The 21,693-nt window shown below is 41.2% G+C and overlaps 1 protein-coding gene across 7 annotated transcripts in view; it reads left to right on the forward strand.

Annotated features, from left to right (window-relative positions):
- The window catches only part of LOC100008920 (pro-neuregulin-1, membrane-bound isoform), a 231,320-nt gene that overhangs the window by 39,348 nt on the left and 170,279 nt on the right, over positions 1 to 21,693 (forward strand). For all 7 annotated transcript variants that reach the window (XM_008252178.4, XM_002709546.5, XM_070068530.1 and 4 more), the window contains exon 2: positions 16,446 to 16,623. In XM_008252178.4, the coding sequence (XP_008250400.1) occupies positions 16,446 to 16,623 (178 nt within the window). The remainder of the gene's footprint in view (positions 1 to 16,445; positions 16,624 to 21,693) is intronic.

The raw sequence follows: 21,693 nt of genomic DNA on the forward strand, positions 1-21,693 counted from the left end.
AGTTATTCAGTGTGTTTTTACATGAACCCTTTACATTAGAGAGAAACCAGTGGATCATTTCATGTGGAGTATTTGATTCCTAGAGTGACTTTGCTTATTCATTTATTCATTCTTCTATTCAACAGCCACTGAGCACTGTGCTAGTTAACTAGGGTAAAAGATGCATTAAAACACAAAAGCTTCTGACTTTCAGGAGCCTTCTGTCTCCTGGGTAAAACAAACACAGAGATTTTAAAAATGGATTGTATTAAATAAATAGTAATGGTTTTATAGGAGTGCAGGAGAGGGACACTTACTGTTCGAAAGGTACCTAATTGGGCTGTCATTTTGAGTTTTGGGGGAAATAATTTTAGACTTATAGAAGGGAGAAGGCTTGCAAAGATGGGACAGAAAGATCAACATACCCTTTCTAGTGATCACATCTAAGAAATTTTTAAAAGACTTTTTTATTTATTTGAAAGGCAGAGTTTGATAGAGAGAGGGACAGAGAGAAAGATCTTCCATCTATTGTTTGCTCCCCAAATGTCACCAATATCTAGGACTGAGCCAGGCCAAAGCCAGGAGCCAGGAACTCCATCTGGGTCTTCTATGTGGGTGGTAGGGGTCTAACTACTTGGACCATCTTAAGACTACTCCTTTCCCAGGCACATTAGCAGGGAGCTAACTGAAAGCAGAGTGGCCAGGATTCAAACCAGAGCTTCGATATAGAATGTTGGTGTGGCAGGTAGGGCTTTACTCCCTGCAGCACAATGCTGACCAAATCAAAGACATTAACAGTGGTACAGTACTATCAGCTAACCTGCAGAACTTCCTGGGATTGCACCTTCTTGAGTACACCTGTTAGTGCTGGAATGAGACAATGCCTGGAAGTGCTTTGTATACAGTAGGCTAAATGGTGGTAGTGTATGAAATGCTCCGTGGGTGAACCTACGATATGTCCTTGATAGAGCTTCATTTTCTGAAGGCAGCTTTAAACCATCTAACATGCACTCTGTAAAGGAAGCTAAAGGATGATCCATTCTATCCATGGATTTAATTAATTCCTTATGAATCTGCTATTACAAGGCGGTAGAGGGGGTGGAAGCTATTATTAAGGGTATCGCTTACTGTTCGCTTCTTGGCCTCCTCTTGGCAGTACTTTGATTTTCTTACTCTGCCCTGTGTAAGGTGAACCCACCTTGCAGATGAGGAAGATGAGGCTCAAGTAGGTGAAACAGAGAGGGGTAGGTAAGGAAAATTGGAGTTAGAAATGGGCCTGCCTGGTTGCTAAGCCCATGTTTTTCTCCTAAATACTGCTGCCGGGCTTGTTTCTTTCATGGCCTTCCAGAACAGCACATTCCAAATTATATTTCTTATTGTGCAAAACTTCACTTCCTTACTGCTTCTAAAACTATTTGCTTCCTACTTCAAGGATTTTCCACGAATTATTGTGTGCTTCAACAAGAATGCGTTTGGTAGGATTTCATGAGTTGAGAGGCCCGTGGCTTTCCTTTCCTTTTATCAGTCTTTAGGATTCTATAATGTTTAGTCTCTTGCTTTATACTGGCTGCCCCTCCCTTTGAGCACTTTAGTGACCCTTTGATAGTTCCCAGCTGCTTGTTTCTTTCCTTCTGAGAGAGGGCCTGAGCTAGATGCAGTTTTTCAGGTGTTATTATGTAATTTTGTACCATATGAATTTAAATAATATTTTCACACTTTTTGATCATTTATAGATAATGGCAGCTAAGTTATCATGAATATCTAATTTTTAAAACTATGCGAAATGCATTCAGTACCTCTTCACTAGATTTTCTCGGCTGCACTGAAACAGGTATAGCAGGTGCTAGCCTCCCTCTTTTTATGCACAAGATTATTGAAGCTCTGAGTAATTTTGTGACTGATTAGTCCCACAAACCCAAGCACCAGCTTCCTGATCCTCCATTCTTAGTGTGAGTTGAGACCAAGGAAGGCTTAAGGCAGATGTTATACAGAGAACTCAATAATTTAAATTCACGGACTGTAAACTATTCACAAAGCATCTAATTAGCCTTCTTTCTAAATAAAAACAAACAAAGCAAAAGGAATTTCTCTTGCCTGCCAGTATCCCTGGGGAGGAGGCGAAAGCAGACCTTGACATGCTAAGTAAACTTCAATTTGACTTCTTTGGGGTATGCAAATCTGGGTGCAGAGGAAATTTGCTGTCCATCTGGAGGGGGAGGCTTCAGAAGGTAGTTTACTTTCACTTTCAAAAGATGCTTGAATGAATTTATTTTTTTATGGAGAATAAGGGAAACTGAACTCTATCTCTTTCTTGTTGTGATTTCCCTCTGTGTATAGTCTGAACCTAAACTACATAGATTCAGATCACACAATTTGACTTCTGAGGGCTGAATGGGAAAGCATAGCAGCCATAGAGTTGTGTGCTATTGGCTACAAAATTAGACGGTTTTAGATGATAGATAATGTAGCATGGATTTCCAGACTACCCAACAGACTGTTTAATTTCTCTCTGGTCGCTTTCTGCCTCTTCAACAAATTCATGTCCCTGTTAACCCTAAGACGAGAAACTTGCCTTCCCTGGTCTTTGACATGGGGCCAAGGGCTCCGAGGTTAGGTTGTCCCTGGACCTGCCTCATAATATAAAGGTTACACAGGCTTTAAAGAGCTCATAAAGTCAAAATGAAAGAAGGGCTGCACCATTGAGCACTCAAAGCTATGGTAATCAGAGAGGAATTCAACCTGTTGTGTCCATTGTCCTTTATTCAGGACACCAATAAAGACTGAAATTGAGCAATAAATGTACCACTTACGGTAACTTTGAAATAAGTATCATTGGAATATTTGCAGAATTGAAAACTTGGGACTTAATGGGTTTGATGTGATAGTTCTTAGTGAATAAAGCAGCTTTATTTTATGGCAGCATGTATGTTTCAGTGTCATTCACTGGAGTAAGTTATCTGTGGACAAAAAGGAAAAGTCAGAAAGTCGCAATTGCAAGGAAAGTAGACTTGTGTAAATAACGAAGAAGCAGGTTTTACAGGTCCTGTAAGGGCACCTTTATTTCATAATCAGCTCTGCTGAAATTTTTCTTTTTCATAAAAGGAATAAGTTTTAAATAGCCTCTTGAACAATATTTTAGATCATAGCTCATTGGGGTACCTGGTTAATTTATATGCATTGTTTTAAAGTTTCCACATCATTGTCATTGTTTAAAACTACTTGTAATCAAGTGTTCACTCCTCTTACCTGGGAATTTGTCCAGATTAGAACCTGCTACTACACCCCTTCTGCAAATAAAATGAGCATTTTAGTGACAGCAGTTAATTAAATATGGTTCAATTTGAACAAAGAAATGGTTATAAAGAAATATTAACACATCAAAGTCATGCTAATGTACTCACTTAAGCAGTAAACACATCAGGACAGAAAGTAAAACATTGCACTAAGAAAATAAATAAAAATACATCAAATTTTCAGTAGCAACGTGCATTTCAGTTTCTGTTTAATTGACATTTTGGAAGTGCATATTTCAGGAATATATAACAAATAAAAAAGAAAACACCCTGCATTTGACAATGGAAAGGGACGGAATTTATAAACTTGTGCCAAGTGAAATTAGTAACACATCAGTTAGGTAACATTGTACCAGATCCATTTTCTGCCTTGTGAGCTGATGGCCTCGAGAGGAGCTTGTGGGACATCTTCATCCCTGTGAGTGAGATGTTCTGCTGACTGGGGGCAGCTGTGGTGACAGCGGTAATTAGACAGGACTCCCTTCCAGCTGCTGCCAGTGGTGCAGTGGCTTCCTCCAGCAGTCATTGTCACGGTGTGTTGCCTTCACACCTCGAAAGAAGGATGTTCATCTGTGAAGACGCTTTGTTGCCCTGTCCTCTCGTGGGGGTTATCACATTTCAGTGAGCACCGGCGTGAGATGCAGCCCTGTTCACCCTTGTGGGATCTGGCATTTGACAGACAGAACACCACACTGTTCAAAGGAATCTTTTTGTTTCTGGTATAACACCAGTTTCCAGTGTTCTGATGTGTTTTATTTCTTCATAAATTATCAGAATAGCCCCAAAAGTCTGGCAGTTTTGTATTTCTACTTTCTCTCCCAGTCTTTGCTCTTGGAATACATGCAGAAATAATACATCATGTGGTGTGTCCCAGGTTTTGTTAGGAAAATAGGGTCATTCTTAATAAGTCAGTAAATTAAATCTGCCACAGATTTAAGCTCTAAAAACACAATGAATAGCAATGAATGGCAAAGAAGTCAGTTTGTGACGTCATTGTTAGCGCAAGAGTTCTAGAGTCCTATTTCTTAGGTTCAGATAATGGCTCCAAAATGTACCAGCTGTGTGGCTTTCAGCAGGTTCCTTTACCTCTCTGATTCTGTTTCTTCCTCTGTGAACTGGGAAGAGGGACCTTCACACCTATCACCTGGAGTTGCTATAAAACTTGAAAAAGGAGAAGAGCACAAGTTTTCAACTCAGGGTCTGGCACTGGGATTCAAGAAGCTTTAGCTGTTGTTATTCTAACAGGGTTTAGTGTTCAAATTGCTGGTAGGGCCTTACTTTTACTTCATCGCATGGGATTTGAGAACTCTGTTACTATCATTTTTAATTCTGTCTTTAGTCCCCAATTGTGAAACACTGGGCAAACAACCACGGGAGTGTATAGATGAAGATTGCTAATTTCAACCAACATAACATCCATTTTCAGGGTAGACAATTCTCTTATCTAATAAATCTGCGTTCAGCTTCTCTTGTAGAATTTTACAGTCTTGTAACTCGCTCACCGTCATGTAGAGAAAGATGAACTGCTTTATAGAGTTCATTGTAAGAATAAAAAATTACTGCGGTGAGCGCAGTAGAGTGATCTTTCCCAGGTTTGCCGTCTCTGGCCTCTTCCGCCTGAATCTGTTCAGAGGCATAGAGCACAATCCTGAGTGTGAATCCTGGCTCTGCGAGCGTGTTAGGCTTGGGGCATTAAGCAAGTTCCGGTATAGGCCCGCCCCTTCTACCATCAATGGAAATGATAATTACTCACCTTACATGAAACACATAGATAGGAGAACTAGCAGACGAAAGAGAATGCCACACAAATGGTGATTTGCAGGGAGTGGTGACAATGTCAGACAATTTAGGACACAAACTAAAAGCCTGAAGACTGGGGTCCTCAATGGAGAAGAGCAGCTTTGGTGTGTGTGTCGGGGGGGAGTCATGAAGGAAGGTGCACGGGCCTCCTGCTATGGCCAGACCCTGAGACAAGCTGAAACTGGTGTGGCAGGAAGGTGCATGACTAGGGGCTTAGCTGAGGCACAGGCCAGGAAGGCAGTACTCTGACAGTTGGTGACTGAATAATGTCAATAAAAAAAACTACTTAGACTATAGTTTTGTAGTTAAATTTAAATTTCATTTTTCTAAGTGTCATATGGCACAGTGCTGTAAAAGCCCCAGATCAGTGAGTTGCATGCAAACAAAAGGTAATATTAGCATTCCTTGATCCTGAATGATAAAGATGGGTTTGGCCTCTGGAACAGTTTTCGTCCCTGGGTCCTTACTTTCTTAGTGCCTTCCCAAACCTTGCTCATTCTTATTTTTCCAGCAGGCACTTGACATCCTACTTTGTACTAGGCCCCTGAGATCATAGACCTCCATGTCTTTTATCTAACAAGTTTACAAGTTTGGGTGCTTGCATCCAGTGCCCATCAAAATGGATACATGTACAACAACAGAAGTGCAACCCAGGCCTCTAAAAGGGGGCTGTAGCCACCTCCTGTTAACTGCCCTTAACTCATTTGATTCGGTAGTGATGCACTCCTTCCCTGGGCTTCTTGTCCACATGCTTTGTAACTGCAGCCTCTTTGGGTATGACACTTACATGTAGACTAGGATATGTCATTTCTTTCATGGCCTTAGAATCAGCGTAATTGTTGACTGGGCTGATGATGGTTCCTGCACTCAAATCAAGACGCAAAAAGAATCATCAGCTTGGGTGGTTAACTGAGCCATGAAACTCTGGGCACATCCCTGTGTGAAGAAGCCCCACGAAAGGAGGCCAGTGAATGTTTCTGGGAAATCAAAGTCAGCATTAGTAAGAAGCCAGCTTTGGCTGTGGAGATACCACTGTCGTGAATTTGGATATTAAATGCTGAAATGTTACCACCAATTTTTATTATTATTATTATTGGTATATAATGGCAGGTGTGAAGAATACTCAGTAGCACACATACAGATTCTGCATTGTATAATGAGTTGGTCATGGAGCTGCTTAAATGGGTTTTCAGAGTCCAGCTAGCCTAACCCCACTTTGTAGCATATTTCCAGGTGTGGTTACTAGCTAGGTGTTTTTTACTTTATTTTTTGTAATTCTTATTCACTTATTCTATTTATTTGAGAGGCCTAGAGATAGAGACAGATAGAAACAAAGAATTCTTCATCCATTGGTTTGCTCCCAAATGCCTACTGAACAGCCCAGCTTGGGCTGCAGCTGAAGCTGGGAGCTAGGAACTCAATTGGGGTCTCCCACATGGCTGGCAAGAACCCGCCTTCTGGAACTATCACTGCTCCTCCCAGAGTGTGCATTAGCAGGAAGCTGGAATCAAGAGTGGAGCTGGAACTTAACCTCAAATACTCTCATAAGGGGATGTGGGCATCCCAAGTGCTATGGTCCCATTTGGCCAAATGCCTACCCTCGCTTGTTAGGTTTAGTTTATTGCCAGTGATATATAGAGTGGGCTTGAGACTATTTCCTTTTTTTTTTTTTTTAAGGTTTATGTATTTATTTGAATGTCAGGGTTACACAGAGAGAGAAGGAGAGGCAGAGAAGAGAGAGAGATCTTTGATCCACTGGTCACTCCCCAGTTGGCCGCAGCTGCTGGAGCCATGCTGATCTGAAGCCAGGAACCAGGAGTTTCTTCCAGGTCTCCCCTGTGGGTGCAGGGGCCCAAGGACTTGGGCCACCTTCTACTGCTTTCCCAGGCCATAGCAGAGAGTGGGATAGGAAGTGGAGCAGCCAGGACTTGAACTGGTGCCCATATGGGATGCTGGTACTGCAGGTGGAGACTTTACCCTCTAAGCCACAGCACCGGCCCTAGACTATTTCTTAACAAAAGACTTGCTTTCATAGTGACCATTTTCCAAATAGCTTTCCTGAATATGCAGGGACACATTGCCCCCTTTCAGCCCACGGGGATCCCTAGTTACCTCCATGCAGGTACAGTCTGACGTGTGATCCAGCTGGTGCATGGGGCAATGTGTGCACAGTGTCACCATGTGTGGCATTACCTTGTGGCAGTCACCTTGTTGGGCGAATCTTTATGTGACTCAGCACCACCCACTGCACCAGTAGCAGGCGATTAAAACCTAGGTGCCTTCTGAAATACTGTTGCCGGTAGATTGCACGCACTGCCTTTGCACAGCTGCATGTACACATCTTAATCTGTATTTTTCCTTTTTATAGTGAGGGCAGCAGAGCAGAGCAGATGGCAGAGCAGACACTTGCTCTCTATGTGTGACCGTATCTTCTCCGGGAGATAGTGCAGTGAGGGAGGGATGTGAGCGCTGAAGGAGTTTTGGAATCTTTTCTCAGTAACTTAAAATAGGACTATTTTTTAAAAGGGGCATCCTGAACAGAGAACTGGTTATCTATTCCTGTGGTTTTTGTTAAGGTATGTAATTAGTGGTTACAAACTTTCCCTGTGAGACCAGCAAATGGGCAACAGCAGAATTGTAAAGGTTTCCAGCAGGGAAGATGTCTCTGGGATTGCAACTGAAAACTCCGTTATTTGATAATATTTCACAGGTTTCTTGTTTAATGTGTTCAGTGTGTTGAGGCTCTTCAGACAGAATGGAGAGTAACAATAGGGGCTAACTTTGCACAGATTCTTCAGAGAAGAGAAATAACAGCTTATCTGGTGTCATATTCTATCAGCATATCCCTGCAGCAGGCTCATGCTAAAATTTGTTTCTTGTTCCCAGCAGTACTGTACAATACAATATATATATTTAAACAAGTGCACAGTGCATGATTAAACAAGAGGGTCGCTTCGATGAATGGTTCTTGTTTTTGCAAATTTATTTCATCTTTATCACAAATATTTATTCACTCATTAGGTTCCTGGAGAGGATGAACACATTATCCTAAGTTTTTTGTGTGGTCAGAATGTAAAATAAGTGTTTTTGGATTTCCACCACGTTTTATGTCTACACGTCAATGGCATGACATATCAAATATGACAAGAAGTGCAAAGGCAAGCTTTGTCAGTATACCCAGGACACCTAATTACATTGTTAGTCAGAAGAGTATATTTGTGATCTCTTAACATGCTTTAAAAACACTTAGAGCCCATAAAAAGAAGTATTAAAAAGAAGCACCTATAAAGTGTGTGGCATTGCTCTGAGGGTGTTTGAGTTCCTATTGAAAAGGCTGTTTATTTTTGCACTTGACTGTCTCTGTTGATGCCTTTCTAAGGGTGTGGATATGTTTATCCCAAGTCAAGTGAGTTTGAGGTAGATTTAGACAGAGACTACTTAAAACTTGCTCTATTATTAAATTGTTCCAGGGTGTGGAACCCATGCCTTTCTAAGATCACACTGAAAGCAAAATTATGAACTGTGGTAGACCAAATACAATTAAATTGTTCCTGTAATTCTCAGAACACCTCCTGCTCTTGAGGCGTTCACTGAGCTTTGAGTTTGCCTTCAACCCATTTTCGATTAACAGACCATTTGCTCAGCCAGGTGACCACATGGCCCAGCCACCCATGTCAGCTCCACCCCTGTCCTAATGGGATTGTCTGCTCCTACTTTCCTGCCCCGCCCCCGCAAAGTTTTAAGAGGACTTGTTCCTGAACACGTGGCGTGCTCTCTCTCTCCCCGTCTCCTGATCTCTCTCTCTCTCTGTCTCTTGATTATTCTCTCTTGATCTCTCTCTTACAGTCTCCTCCCTCTTTTTCCCTTTTTGCCCCTTCCCTGCGGTCTGTCGGTTTTCCCCAATAAACCCTTTCCCTTGGTGGTGGTGGTGGTGGTGGGGGACCATTTGCTCTTAGGTAAGAGCAAGTAAAAACAATTTTTTAAAATTTTTATTTATATAAGGTGAATACACTTCATGTATTTTATATACACAACTTTAAAAACATAGTGTTCCTTCCCACCCTAGCCTCCCTCCAGCCCATGCACCCTCCCTCACTCTTTCTTCCTTTCTTATTCTTTCTTTTAATTTTTATAAGGACATACTTTCATTTTATTTCATAATCATAAGCTTAACCTTACTCCACTAAGTAAAGAATTCAACAAATAGTAAGAAGAGAGAAAAGAAAAACATTGTCCCTGTGCCTATCCGAAGCCAGGAGCCAGGATCCAGGAGCGTCTTCTGGGTCTTGGATACTAAAAAGTACTTGGAGAGAGGTAGGGTTTGCTTCACAGCCCCACATCAGAGTGCCTGAGTTTGATCCTGGTTTCTGCCCCTGACTCCAGCTTCTTGCTGATACATACCCTGGGAGGCAGCAGTGATGACTCAAGTGGCTGGGTACCTGGCACCTGGGTGGGAGACCTGGCTTGAATTCCAGCTCCCAGCTTTGGCCCAGCCTAGTCATAGCTGTTGTGGTATTTGAGGATTGAACCAGTGCATGGGAGCTCAGTTTGTCCGTCTGTCTGTCTATGTGAGTGTGTCCCTCTCTCTTTCTGCCTCTCAAATAGATTTTTTTTTTTTTTTTTGTGACAGGCAGAGTTAGTGAGAGAGAAAGAGAGAGAGACAGAGAGAAAGGTCTTCCTTCCGTTGGTTCACCCCCCAAATGGCTACTATGGCGGTCCGAAGCCAGGAGCCAGGTGCTTCCTCCTGGTCTCCCATGCAGGTGCAGGGCCCAAGGACCTGGGCCATCCTCTACTGCCTTCTCGGACCACAGCAGAGAGCTGGACTGGAAGAGGAGCAACCAGGACAGAATCCGGCCCCGACCAGGACTAGAACCCGGGGTACCGGTGCTGCAGGCGAAATTAGCCTAGTGAGCCGCGGCACTGGCCAATCAAATAGATTTTTTTTAAAAAAGTACTTGGTGGGCTAGCTTTTTTTTTTTTAAATGAAATAATTGAAGTTATTTCATGTAAGTCTGAGAAACATGTATATGTTTAAAATGTTTCCATTAACATAGGTATTTTATAACTTATGACAAAAGGAAATTTGCTTTTTTGAAAATCATCTCATGAATAGAAGAGAAAAATTATACAGTCTACACAGGCTCAAATATTCATTTACCTATTAATGAAGAATCTATGACTGTCTAGTAGTGTGCCTATTCAAGGAGACGAAGATTTGCCTTGTTGCCAATGTGCCTGGATACTTAACTTTGAACTCCCAGTCAAGTGAATGAGGACTTTGTAGGGTATTTCTGCTGATGGTGCACAGATTTGCGTTTCGATTTGTGCTAGGGAGCATTTTGAGTTACGGTCTTCAAAGAGTTGGAGAGTCTCCTATCACAGGTGTTACCCCTGAAGGAGGCAGCAGGGGCATTGTTACAAGTGAACTTCTGGGGATGCACAGTTGAGTAGCTGGGAATTTTTCTACTTTGGATGGATTTGGAGCTAGTCAGTGGAGATTGACCTGAACCCCAAACATTGATAAATGCTCATACATCAGAATCAGCTTAAGGAACATGTATGTTAGTGAAGAACCTTTTGTCTGAAGATCTCTGCATCATTCTGTTGAAGATCATCTCTTAAGGCAAGGTATGTGTCCTTTGGGATCTTTGCAGAAGAAGCAAAGGAAAGAATAAATGTTGACCTGCTCCCAATGGGTGGTTGGTTTCCTCTCACCAAAGGACCTAATGGTTTTGGACCCCCAGAGTCATAGGTGTGAAGTTGAAGCATATGAAGATTTTTTTAAAGATTTATTTATTTATTTGAATGTCAAAGTTACACACAGAAGAGAAGGAGAGGCAGAGAAGAGAGAGAGGTCTTCTATCTGCTGGTTCACTCCCCAGTTTGCTGCAACGGCCAGAACTGCATCAATCCAAAACCAGGAGCTTCTTCCAGGTCTCCCACGTGGGTGCAGGGCCCAAGAACTTGGGCCATCTTCTGCTGCTTTCCCAGACCATAACAGCCAGGACTTGAACCAGCGCCCGTATGGGATGCTGGCACTGCAGGCGGCAGCTTTACCCTCTACGCCACAGTGCCAGCCCTAAAACACATGAAGATTTCAGTACAATACCACTCACAGAACTTAAACATCTTGTTAATTGCATTTGTAAATTCAACCTCAAATACTCGCAAAAATTTGACTGCAAACTTAATCAAGACTTTCAAAGAACTTAATGCTGGACAGACATAGAGTCTTGTGGTTAAGATGGCCACATGCAGCATTAGATTCCCGGGGTTGAGCCTCAGCTTTGGGGTGGATGCTAAGCTCTGGAAGGCAGCATTAATGGCTCAGGAGGTCGTTTTGTGGCCATGTGTAGAGTGAACCACTGGATGAGAGCTCTCTCTCTGTCTCTCCCTCCCAGACACCCTCTTCCTCCGAAACAATAAAGAAAGTACTTAATAAAACCTTGGTTCTTTCATTTAAAGCCAGAAAAACCAGATGAGGAAGGTGGGAAAACAAAGAGAAACCGAAGTGCCCTTTCTGTGTGTGAGGGTTTGTGTGGGATTTTAGGCATTTATTTCCTATTGGCTAAATCATCTTAGTTGGAAACATCATATTTCACACCTGAATACCTCAGAAGATGTCTCCTGAGAACAAGATTTTTAAATTATTGCTAAAGATTTATTTATTTATTTAAAGTCAGAGTTACAATGAGAGAAGGAGAGACAGAGAGATCATCTATTTGCTGGTTCACTTCCAGATGGCTGCAACAGCCAGGGCAGGGCCAGGCCAAAGCCAGGAGCAGGAGCTTCACCTCGGACTTCGACATGGGTGCAGGAGCCCAAACTGGGCCATCTTCTGCTGCTTTTCTCTCGCCATAAATAGGGAGCTGGGTCAGAAGTAGAGTAGCTGAGACACAAACTGGTGCCTGTATGGGATGCATTGCAGGTGGCACCTTCACCTGCTACACCACAATGTTGACCCCAAGGAGATTGTTCTGTATAACCAAAGTGCAATGACTACAATTGAGAAGTTTAATTTTGATGTAATAGCTTTATTTATATTTTACCGGTAGTCCCAATAATGTTCTGTGTAGCAATTTTTCTCCATAGACGCATCCAATCAATAGCCATATATTACATTTATTTATCGTGTCTCTTAAATCTCCTATAATTCACATCAGTCTGATAGTCTTTTTTATTTTTTGGTCATTCATGTCATTGACATTTTTAAAGCCTGGATCATTTTTTGTTAGAATATCACTCAATTTGAGTTTGATTGTTTCTTCATATTTGAAATCAAGATTTGTAATAAAGAAATGACAGATAAATGAAGAGAAAACAGGAAGAAGTGAGAGAATGGGAGGGAGAGAGAGGAAAGCAAAGAATGACAGAGAGGGGATAAAGAGATACAAACTCATTTCATGATAAAATGTTTATCAAAGGAAAGAAAAACAAAGTTTAGTTGATTTTCTTCAGACTTTGCTGTTAAGTGAATGTATGGAGTGGTGGGTGAGGGTGTGTGATGCTTACTAAGAGTTTGAGGCATTGGGCTGAGAGGCAAAGGAATAATCCTTGAGTTTTGGTTGTGTCCCAAGTTATATGTAAAATCCAGTAGAGAAAAAAAATCAAACTGGTTCTTTTAGTCTACATCTACACATAAAATAATGGAGGGTAGGCCGGCGCCGTGGCTCAATAGGCTAATCCTCTACCTGCGGTGCTGACATACCGGGTTCTAGTCCTGGTCGGAGCACAGGATTCTGTCCCGGTTTCTCCTCTTCCAGTCCAGCTCTCTGCTGTGGCCTGGGAAGGCAGTGGAGGATGGCCCAAGTGCTTGGGCCCTGCACCGGCCTGGGAGACCAGGAGAAGCACCTGGCTCCTGGCAATGGATTGGCGCAATGCGCCGGCCGTAATGACCATTTGGGGGGTGAACCAACAGAAAAGGAGGACCTTTCTCTCTGTCTCTCTCTCTCACTGTCCACTCTGCCTGTCAAAAAAAAAAAAAAAATAATAATAATGGAGGGCCGGTGCTGTGGTGAGCGGGTAAAGCCACTGCTTGCAGTGCCTGCATCCCATATGGGCACCAGTTCAAGTCCCAGCTGCTCCACTTCCAACCCAGCTCTCTGCTATGGCCTGGAAAAGCAGTAGAAGATGGCCTAAGTCCTTGGGCCCCTGCACCTGGGTGGGAGACCCGGAAGAAGCTCCTGGCTCCTGGTTCTTGATTGGCATAGCTCCGGCCATTGAGGCCAGTTGGGGGAGTGAACCAGCAGATGGAAGACCTCTCTCTTTCTCTCTCTCTCGCTCTCGCTCTCTCTGTGTAACTCTTTCAAATAAATAAATACATAAATCTTAAAAAATAATGAAGCAAGTTATTTTTCTTAATATTTGTAAGCTGGCTTCTTTGGTCTACTTACTGTAGCAAATATGTTTCTTTGAAAACTCTTCACCAGATTCACAAAATTAAAAATCACCTTAAGGAGTTAATAAAATTATAAACGTACTATACTAGATAGACGAGAATTCTATTTTTAAAAACCTCCAAAACAGAGATCCATGTACCACATCTTAAAAAAAACATTCTTGAAAGCTGTTCAGCAAGTGAATCTTATTTTCAAGCTGTCAAGAAAGAAAGAAAAAAAAAAAAAGGACCAGACAAAATCATCAGGTATCAAAAGCTAGGAACAGCTGAAATAAGTTTCCTAACTTGCCAGTGTGTCTACCACATTCAGTGCAGACTTCTTCACCTCATCTGCAGTCCCTAAATAAATAAAAGGAGGAAATGTAATTGTAGACGTACTGCCAAGAAATTGGAGCCTTCACAGGGTTTCTGCTATAATTTATTGGAAGCCTCATATGCACGTTCCTGACATGTTTCGGATTTATGGGTAAGGATGGAGTTGTAGTCAAAGACAGACCCTGGGTAGGAAAGGTAGTCCGTTTCCTGTGCACGTCCAAGGTGCTCTGATTGTTGTCCTTGGAGTCTTGGTTCTCTCACCCAGGGAGTAATTATGCACCAAATCAGTGAGGTTCAGTCTCTTGCCTGGGTTTGTTTTCTGGGATTTCCTGTTCATTCCTGAGCTGGGGCAGAAGTGGACTTTGCAGTTGGCTTTTCTACGAGTCAGTGGAAACACTTGCTGAGATTTCATGTTCTGTGATGTTGATGATTAAGTGAAATTGTGTGTGCAGAGGAAAACCCATTCATCATTGCTTTTTTTAGAAAGAGTTGCGAAAAAAAGGATCGATTTATTGATTTGAAGGGTAGAGTGACAGAGAGAGAAGGAGCAACACACAGAGAGAGGCCTTCCATCCACTGGTTCACTTCTCAAATGGCCACAACAACCAAAGCTGGGCCAGGGCAGAGCCAGGAGCTAGCAGCTCCATCCTGGTCTCCCATGTGGGTGGCAGGGGCCCAAATATTTGGGCCATCTTCTACCATCTTCTCAGACTCATTAACAAGAAGCTGGATTGGAAGTGGAGCAACCGGGACTCAAACTGGTGCTCTGATATTGGATGCCAGTGCCACTTAACTTGCTGTGCCACAATGCCACAATGTCAGCCCCTCATTTTTTTTGGGGGGGGGGGTAAGTAGAGCTGGCACTGTGGTGTAGCTGGTAAGGGTGCCGTCTGGGATGCCAGCATCCTATATGGGTACTGGTTGAAGTCCTGGCAGCTCCACTTCTGATCCAACACCCTGTTAATGAACCTGGGAAGGTAGCAGAGCATGGCCCAAGTGCTTGGACCCCTACACTCATATGGGAGACCCGGAAGAGTCTGCTGGCTCTTGGCTTCAGACTGGCCCAGCTCCTGTTTTTGTGGCCATTTGGGGAGTGAACCAGTGGATAGAAGATCTCTCTGTCTCTCCCTCGCTCTCTGTAACTCTGCCTTTCAAATAAATAGATAAGTCTTTAAAAAAAAAAAAACAAGTTTTTGGTTATAAAAAAAGTATTAATACTACAGAGTTGTATAACAAACACTGCAAGAACCTGTTTCCCCACTTCCACAATTACCAACTTCTTATTTTTACTTTATCTTTGTGCAAATCCATTCCCTACCACCGTATTATTTTGAAGCAAACCTCAGATATTACGACATTTTATCCACAAATATTTCAGTAGATAAGATATTATTTTACTTAGTCTTGCTTAAAATAAGAAGAATAGATGTTCTTTTAAGCAATTTTGCCTTAAAATGATTAGCTATATGATTCAGCTTCATAACCATGGCTTTGGCGGCTCCATTCCACTGTGTCCTTTGGTGGAAGGAAACCAGTCACTTATCCAGCAACCAATCTCTTCTTACCTTCAGGGGCTCATAGGAAGTCTTAAAGGACAAGTTATATATAGCTGTTTGTATCTAAATGTAAATTTAGATACTCCCAGTCTCTGTTAGGAATATTTAGATGTGCTAATCCAATCAAACTGATCATTTGAAAAGCTTTATTTGAAAGGCAGAGTAACAGAGACAGAGACACACACACATAGCCATCAGAGATCACCCATCCCCTGATTTACTCCCTCAAAGCCTCCATAGCCGAGGTTGGGCCAGGCTGAAGCTGGGAGCAGGGGACTCAGTTCAGGTCTCCCATGCAGGCAGCAGGGACCCAACCACTTGAGCCACCACCTGCTGCCTCCTAGGAAATGCATTAGCATGAAGCCAGAGTCTGGAACAGAGCTGGGACTAACCCAAGCACTAATATAGGACGCTTGCTAATAAATATACTATACTGTAAATGTACTGTATTTTCATCAGTTTACAAACTGATGAAGGTGACAGTCATCTGGAATGGTTGTAACAACTGTGGGTTCAACAGAAGAGTGCTGTCATCCATTTCTATCCAGACAACAAGAGCCATTGTTAAGATTTATGAGTTTTGGACTACCTCTGATGATAAAGAATAGTAAAATGATCCCTAACTCCAAGTCTTCATGAAGTTTGTAACCTTTTGTAAGTCAATCCTTTACTTATCGCTAAAACTAAACTTTCCAGTTTAAAAAGTAGTGTGATGCTTCCTTGTCTATTCACAGAACTGAGATAAGTTGTGATTTGGGCTGTTAATGTGCTATAAAAAATAAGGGCCAAGGATAGCACAGGCTTTCAGTCCTTTGAAATTACCAATGTTCAGGACTCTTAATATAATCAGAGAAGGTAAATTTGGAAAATTACCTACCTAGAATTTGTTTTAGAAATAATTTTATAGTCTAGCGTCTATTTTTTTTCTGAGTGTATTTTATTTGGGCATTTAATTTTTATTCAAGTTGAGACCCATTTTGGCTCACTCATTTTAATTTTTTTCCTCTCAATGAGTAAAACTTTTGGGAATGGTGTCTTTACATTTCTCTTTGAAAGATTGCCTGGTGATCAGAATGTTTATCTTTATCTTTTCTTTTTTTTCAGCTTTGCCTCCCCGACTGAAAGAGATGAAAAGCCAGGAGTCAGCTGCAGGCTCCAAGCTGGTGCTTCGCTGTGAGACCAGTTCAGAGTACTCCTCTCTCAGGTTCAAGTGGTTCAAGAATGGGAATGAATTAAACCGAAAAAACAAGCCACAAAACATCAAGATTCAAAAAAAGCCAGGGTAAGTGTAATGCATGTGATAGTAGAGGCTGCACCTAGCCATAGGGTGCTGTAGAAAGTTAGATTCCAATAGATGAATTAATATTGAAAAGCATGGTACACAGTACAGGAAACTATTTTTCATTGTATAGTGGCTAGAAACGTATCAGAAGGAATTTGGAGTTCCTGATTCTAAAAGGTCTGGATGGAGAAAGGACCATAAGAAGCCAGGGGGAGGTGGAAGGGCACAAGCAAGAACGGCATTATTGGCAGCTGGTATAGTATAATAGATCCTACAGCAATAGAAATGCTGTTTAGAGTACCAGTGCCTTATGCCATCGAAATCCCAACTTCATTATAAAGCTCGCTAAATGCCTCCACAGACAGAAAGTGTTGGCATGTAATCGACTGAATTTGAACTATTTTTTTCAATAATAGTTAGAAGATCAAAGATGTTGTCTTCTTCATTCATGTCTCATAGTGCCAGTGAAACTCCAGGCATGATAATAGAAGCAGCAACAGAAGGAACCCCTCTTAGATTTGTTTTACAGAATATCTACCATTCATTAGCAATTGAGAACAAAGTGATTATAATGAGAACTTCATCTTATCAAAATGCTTAATTGCTCTGATAACTATAATTAGAGATTTTTCCTCATGTCCTTGGTTTAATTAACTACACTGCTTACTCTTGTGTTCTTGGTTGGGTCAGCAAGATCTGTTGATTTGGGCGGATAATACAGAGGGAGAGAGCAGGTGGGTGTCGCTGTCTGCAGCAGGTGGTACTCCAAAGATAAAAAATGCAATGATGTAAAATGGGTGTTTTTATTTATCATCTTATCTTCATTAAAAAAAGACAAGATTCCAATATATGTTAGGGCACTTGAACAGTCAGTACATAGTAAAGTTCAATCTAATTCTTTAAAAAGATTTACTTAGTTAGTTATTATTTGAAAGAGTTACAGAGAGAGAGGGAGAGACAGAGAGAGAGATTTCCCACCTGCTGATTCATTCCCCAGATGGCCACAACTGCTAGGACTGGGCTAGGCTGAAGTCAGGAGCCAGGAGTTTCCTCTGTTTCCCACATGGGTGACAGGGGCCCAGGCACTCGGGCCACCCTCAGCTGCTTTTTCCAGGTATATTGGGAGCTGGATTGGAAGTGGAACAGCCAGCACACAAACTGGTGCCCATATTTGGATGCTGGCATCACAGGTGGCTTTACCAGCTACATTATGACACCAGCCGCTAAATTCAATATAAGTTTGCAGGTTAGGATATTCAGCGTTAGAAAGTGTTATGCTTTGCCTTAAGATGAACAACTAGTCAGAAATTCAGCTACAATACACATCTATCTCCTGAGGTCCTTAATTCCTGGTTCCTTTTTTAAAAATGGAGAACATTGTCTTCAATAACCTGTGAGTATATGGGAGAAGGAGATATAGCAAATGAGTTGAAGAGATAAGCATGAATCTTACAGAGAAGTTCAGTAAGAAAAACACCCTTAGCTACTGGATGGGATAGATGTTGGTGTGTAGTTTATTTCTCCTCAGTTAGACAAGTTGGTCAGAAGCTGTGGTTATTTTCATGTGCAAGGTAATGTCTCGTTTATTTCAGCGTGACCTTAATAGTAATGACGTGCTCCTGAAAGACTTTGTCAGGAGGATGGAGAAGTCAGAGTGAGTTAGGGCACTGTCTATGTTCAAGGTGTTACAGGTTGCGTATACATTCTCTAGTTCAGTCTTGTGTACAACCTAAGGGTTCCAGAGATCGTCGGCACTGGGAAGGAGGAAGCTGGTGGGAAGAGGTACATAGAAGGCCTGAGGTGTGCACAGTCTGGCTCATGAAGTCACTGGGCCTGGCCCTGCCAAGGCAACTGCAGGCAGGGCTTGAAATTCAAAACATCTACTGCAGGCTAATTTTTAAAGTTGATAATTTTGTACAGCCCATGGATTATGTTAGAAATATCCAAATAGTTCTTGGCCGGGAAAAAAGTTTGCCCAGAGCTGAGTGAAGGAGCAGAAGAAAGCTGTTGAAGTCTGCAAACATTTAATCTGATGACACCTGGAGAGGAGCAAGTGAAGCTGGGTAGACAAGGTGAATTAAAAAGAAACCGCGAACTGACCAGAATGTGCTTTTGAAAGGATATGTGTATCCTTAAGGAGGTAATTTGCTGCATGGCTTGGATGACAGATAAAGTATCATTCATATTCAAAAAGGCATTTTTGCTTTGGTTTTATAGATCTAGACAGCTAAGGGCACCATCTACATATTAATAAGATCCCATTATACAGTGGGAAGGCCAGCATTCAGACATTTTTTTCTTTCAAACAATAGCCTTGCTGGAAGGAATTAAATGGGGCTAGAATTTATTCATGTTATGTGCCTGTAAGTTACTCTTGGCAAAACATTTAACATACTTGATCAGAAAAGAAGACATACTTTGTGTAGAATGGACAGCTACTTGATAAGCTTATCAGTTTTCAGAATTGGACATATTGTCACTTTTGAAGTTGTATTTTTTTAAATAGCACTATCAGTTTTTTTCTTGAGTAAACAGATCCAACTGAGTATATATTTAACAATTGTAAGGTGCTTTTTTTTAGTTTATCCTATCAATATAAGTATTATTAATACTTATATAAGTAACATTATTATTAAAACCATTTTTTAAAAATCAATTTCCTGAGAATGAAGGAAGTTGAGCTTCTTCCTATGGATCAAAATGGTAGTGAATGGTTAAACTTAGTTTTAAATAGGCCTTCCTCTGTCTCCTGTCTTTTCATAGCTCCTTATGATTTTGCTATATAAAGTCAGAACTCAGCACTCAGGGTGTGCTCAGGCTAAGGGTAATGTCTTAAATAAAAAATGTTTTTCAGTTATTTCTAAAGAAGAGAGAGCTTCAAAAGTCTGTGGAAAACACATGTTAGAAATAAGTATGCACCAAAAATTTCATTTCACTTCATTTTTCCATGAATTTTTGGAGTATAGTCATATTAATAGGTCCCCATTTTTAAGATATTCAGACTATCTGTGTTTGTAGTGATTAGTCAGTTACTTGACTTCAACTTTGTCTTAGGCTCAGATCAACCAAGCAGAGGTGAATTTTAGTTTGAGGTTTAAGATTTCTCAGGGATTATCTTAAATAAAACGTTGACTGTTTCTCAATCATTAGTCTGGGTTTCTTTTTCACATTTTATGATCTAGATCATACATAGCAGCCAAATATTTCCTTTTAATCCCTTAGTGTTATGAAAAGATTTCACACCAATATGCAATTTCTATTATTTTGTAAAATCGTAGCCTCTTTCATTCCTGCTCCTGCTAACAAACTGCATTCCTCCATGTTCTTCCTATGATTTTGAATTCACATTTGAGCCTTTGTTTGTTTTATTTGGCTAAGCAATGTGTGGGACCAATTAAAAGAAATGGAAACCGCCCTCATGTTATGTGTCTGCTTATCCCTTTGTTTTTGTTTTCTTTGCCCAGTGGATGATTTTGATCAAGAAAACTGGTCAGAGAGCTGGGTGTGTGACACAGTCATAGTTGGGGGCTGTCAGATGGACTTCATTTAAATATCTGTTCTACATTAACCTTATGAAAGGCTGACTTCCTATCCTGTGTGTGTTTCACAAACTAATTTTGTCTCGGCTCTTCATGTCAGCTCTTACATATTTTTTATTTTGTTTAAAGTTGGCTCTAATTGGTTTCTTCAAATTAACAAAAACTTTAAAGAATTACTTCTCCTTTGTCCATGGATGCAAGGTTTCTTTGACTTGCTGATGGAAAAAGTTTCTACACCTACCCTTATTAACAGAGTGGCTCAGACAGGTCTGAAGTTCTCCTAAGGAAGTTCTCAATTTCCTTATGCAGAAAATGGGAATACTCGAGGGCTGTTTTCCCATGAGTTACTTAAGGCAATGGGTACAGTGCTGTGGTCCATGGCCTACATCTTTCGTTTGCTTTACTTTTCTCGTGATTAGCAGGTTGACCAGATCTAAAGCAGTATTTGGCGCGCGGGTGCGCGCACACACACACACACACATTCATGCATGTGCACTCATACATACACAACACGTACATGCAAGCACTCTTTATATGATTCCTTAGGGATCAGAGGAATGGAATCATATTAACCGTGGAGATCTTCCCCACATCCACTTACCTCACTTTAGCCTGTAAACTATGTAGGAAGAATCAAGCTAAATAAGAAAAACTACTGGAACCTTGAATTTGTTTCACAAATGAATGTTTACTTAAAAAACAAACAAACAAAGCCATAGTTTGCCTTTTGATATAAAAAGTGAAAAACACATTTAGAACTTTATTTTTACATAGTATTGTTTTTCTTATTCTAAATATAACTCATGTTTATTATAGAAATCCCAATATTTCAGGAATGTAGAATGCAATTGTGATAGCCGGCACTGAGTGGGAGCTTAATACATTGCAAATGTTGTTTTAAATACTTTAGTTCAATTAATTCATTAAAGACTTTTAGAAAATGAAAATCCATTGAAAAACCAATTCTTCCCAGATCTCCAGAAAACTCATCAACTAAAGAGCAAAAAAGTAAAATTTATGACTGGAAGGAAATTCATTGTTTTTCCAGGTTTTTAAATTCCTTGCTATAAATAGCATTTGGTAGCCTGTTGAAGAGAAAAAAAATTAAAACTGTCCCTAGTTATCAAAACCCCAAATCTTGGGGCTGTTGCTGTGGCATAGTGGGTAAAGCCGCAGCCTGCAGTGCCAGCATCCCATATGGGTTCTGGTTCAAGTCTCGGCTGCTCCACTTCCAATCCAGTTCTCAGCTATGGTCTGGGAAAGCAGCAGAAGATGGCCCAAGTCCTTGGGTCTCTGCACCCACGTGGGAGACCTGGAGGAAGCTTCTGGGTCCTGGCTTCAGATCAGTGCAGCTCTGGCCATTGTGACCAACTGGGGAGTGAACCAGCGGATGGAAGACCTCTTTCTCTGCCTTTCCTTCTCTCTCTGTGTAACTCTGACTTTCAAATAAATAAATAAATCTTAAAAAAATAAAATCATGTTGCAATATATAATTTTGAAGAAAGGTCTGGCTATTTTTACTCTCTTACTA

Source organism: Oryctolagus cuniculus, chromosome 2 (assembly GCF_964237555.1).
Source record: "Oryctolagus cuniculus chromosome 2, mOryCun1.1, whole genome shotgun sequence".
NCBI classification, from domain to species: Eukaryota; Metazoa; Chordata; class Mammalia; order Lagomorpha; family Leporidae; genus Oryctolagus; species Oryctolagus cuniculus.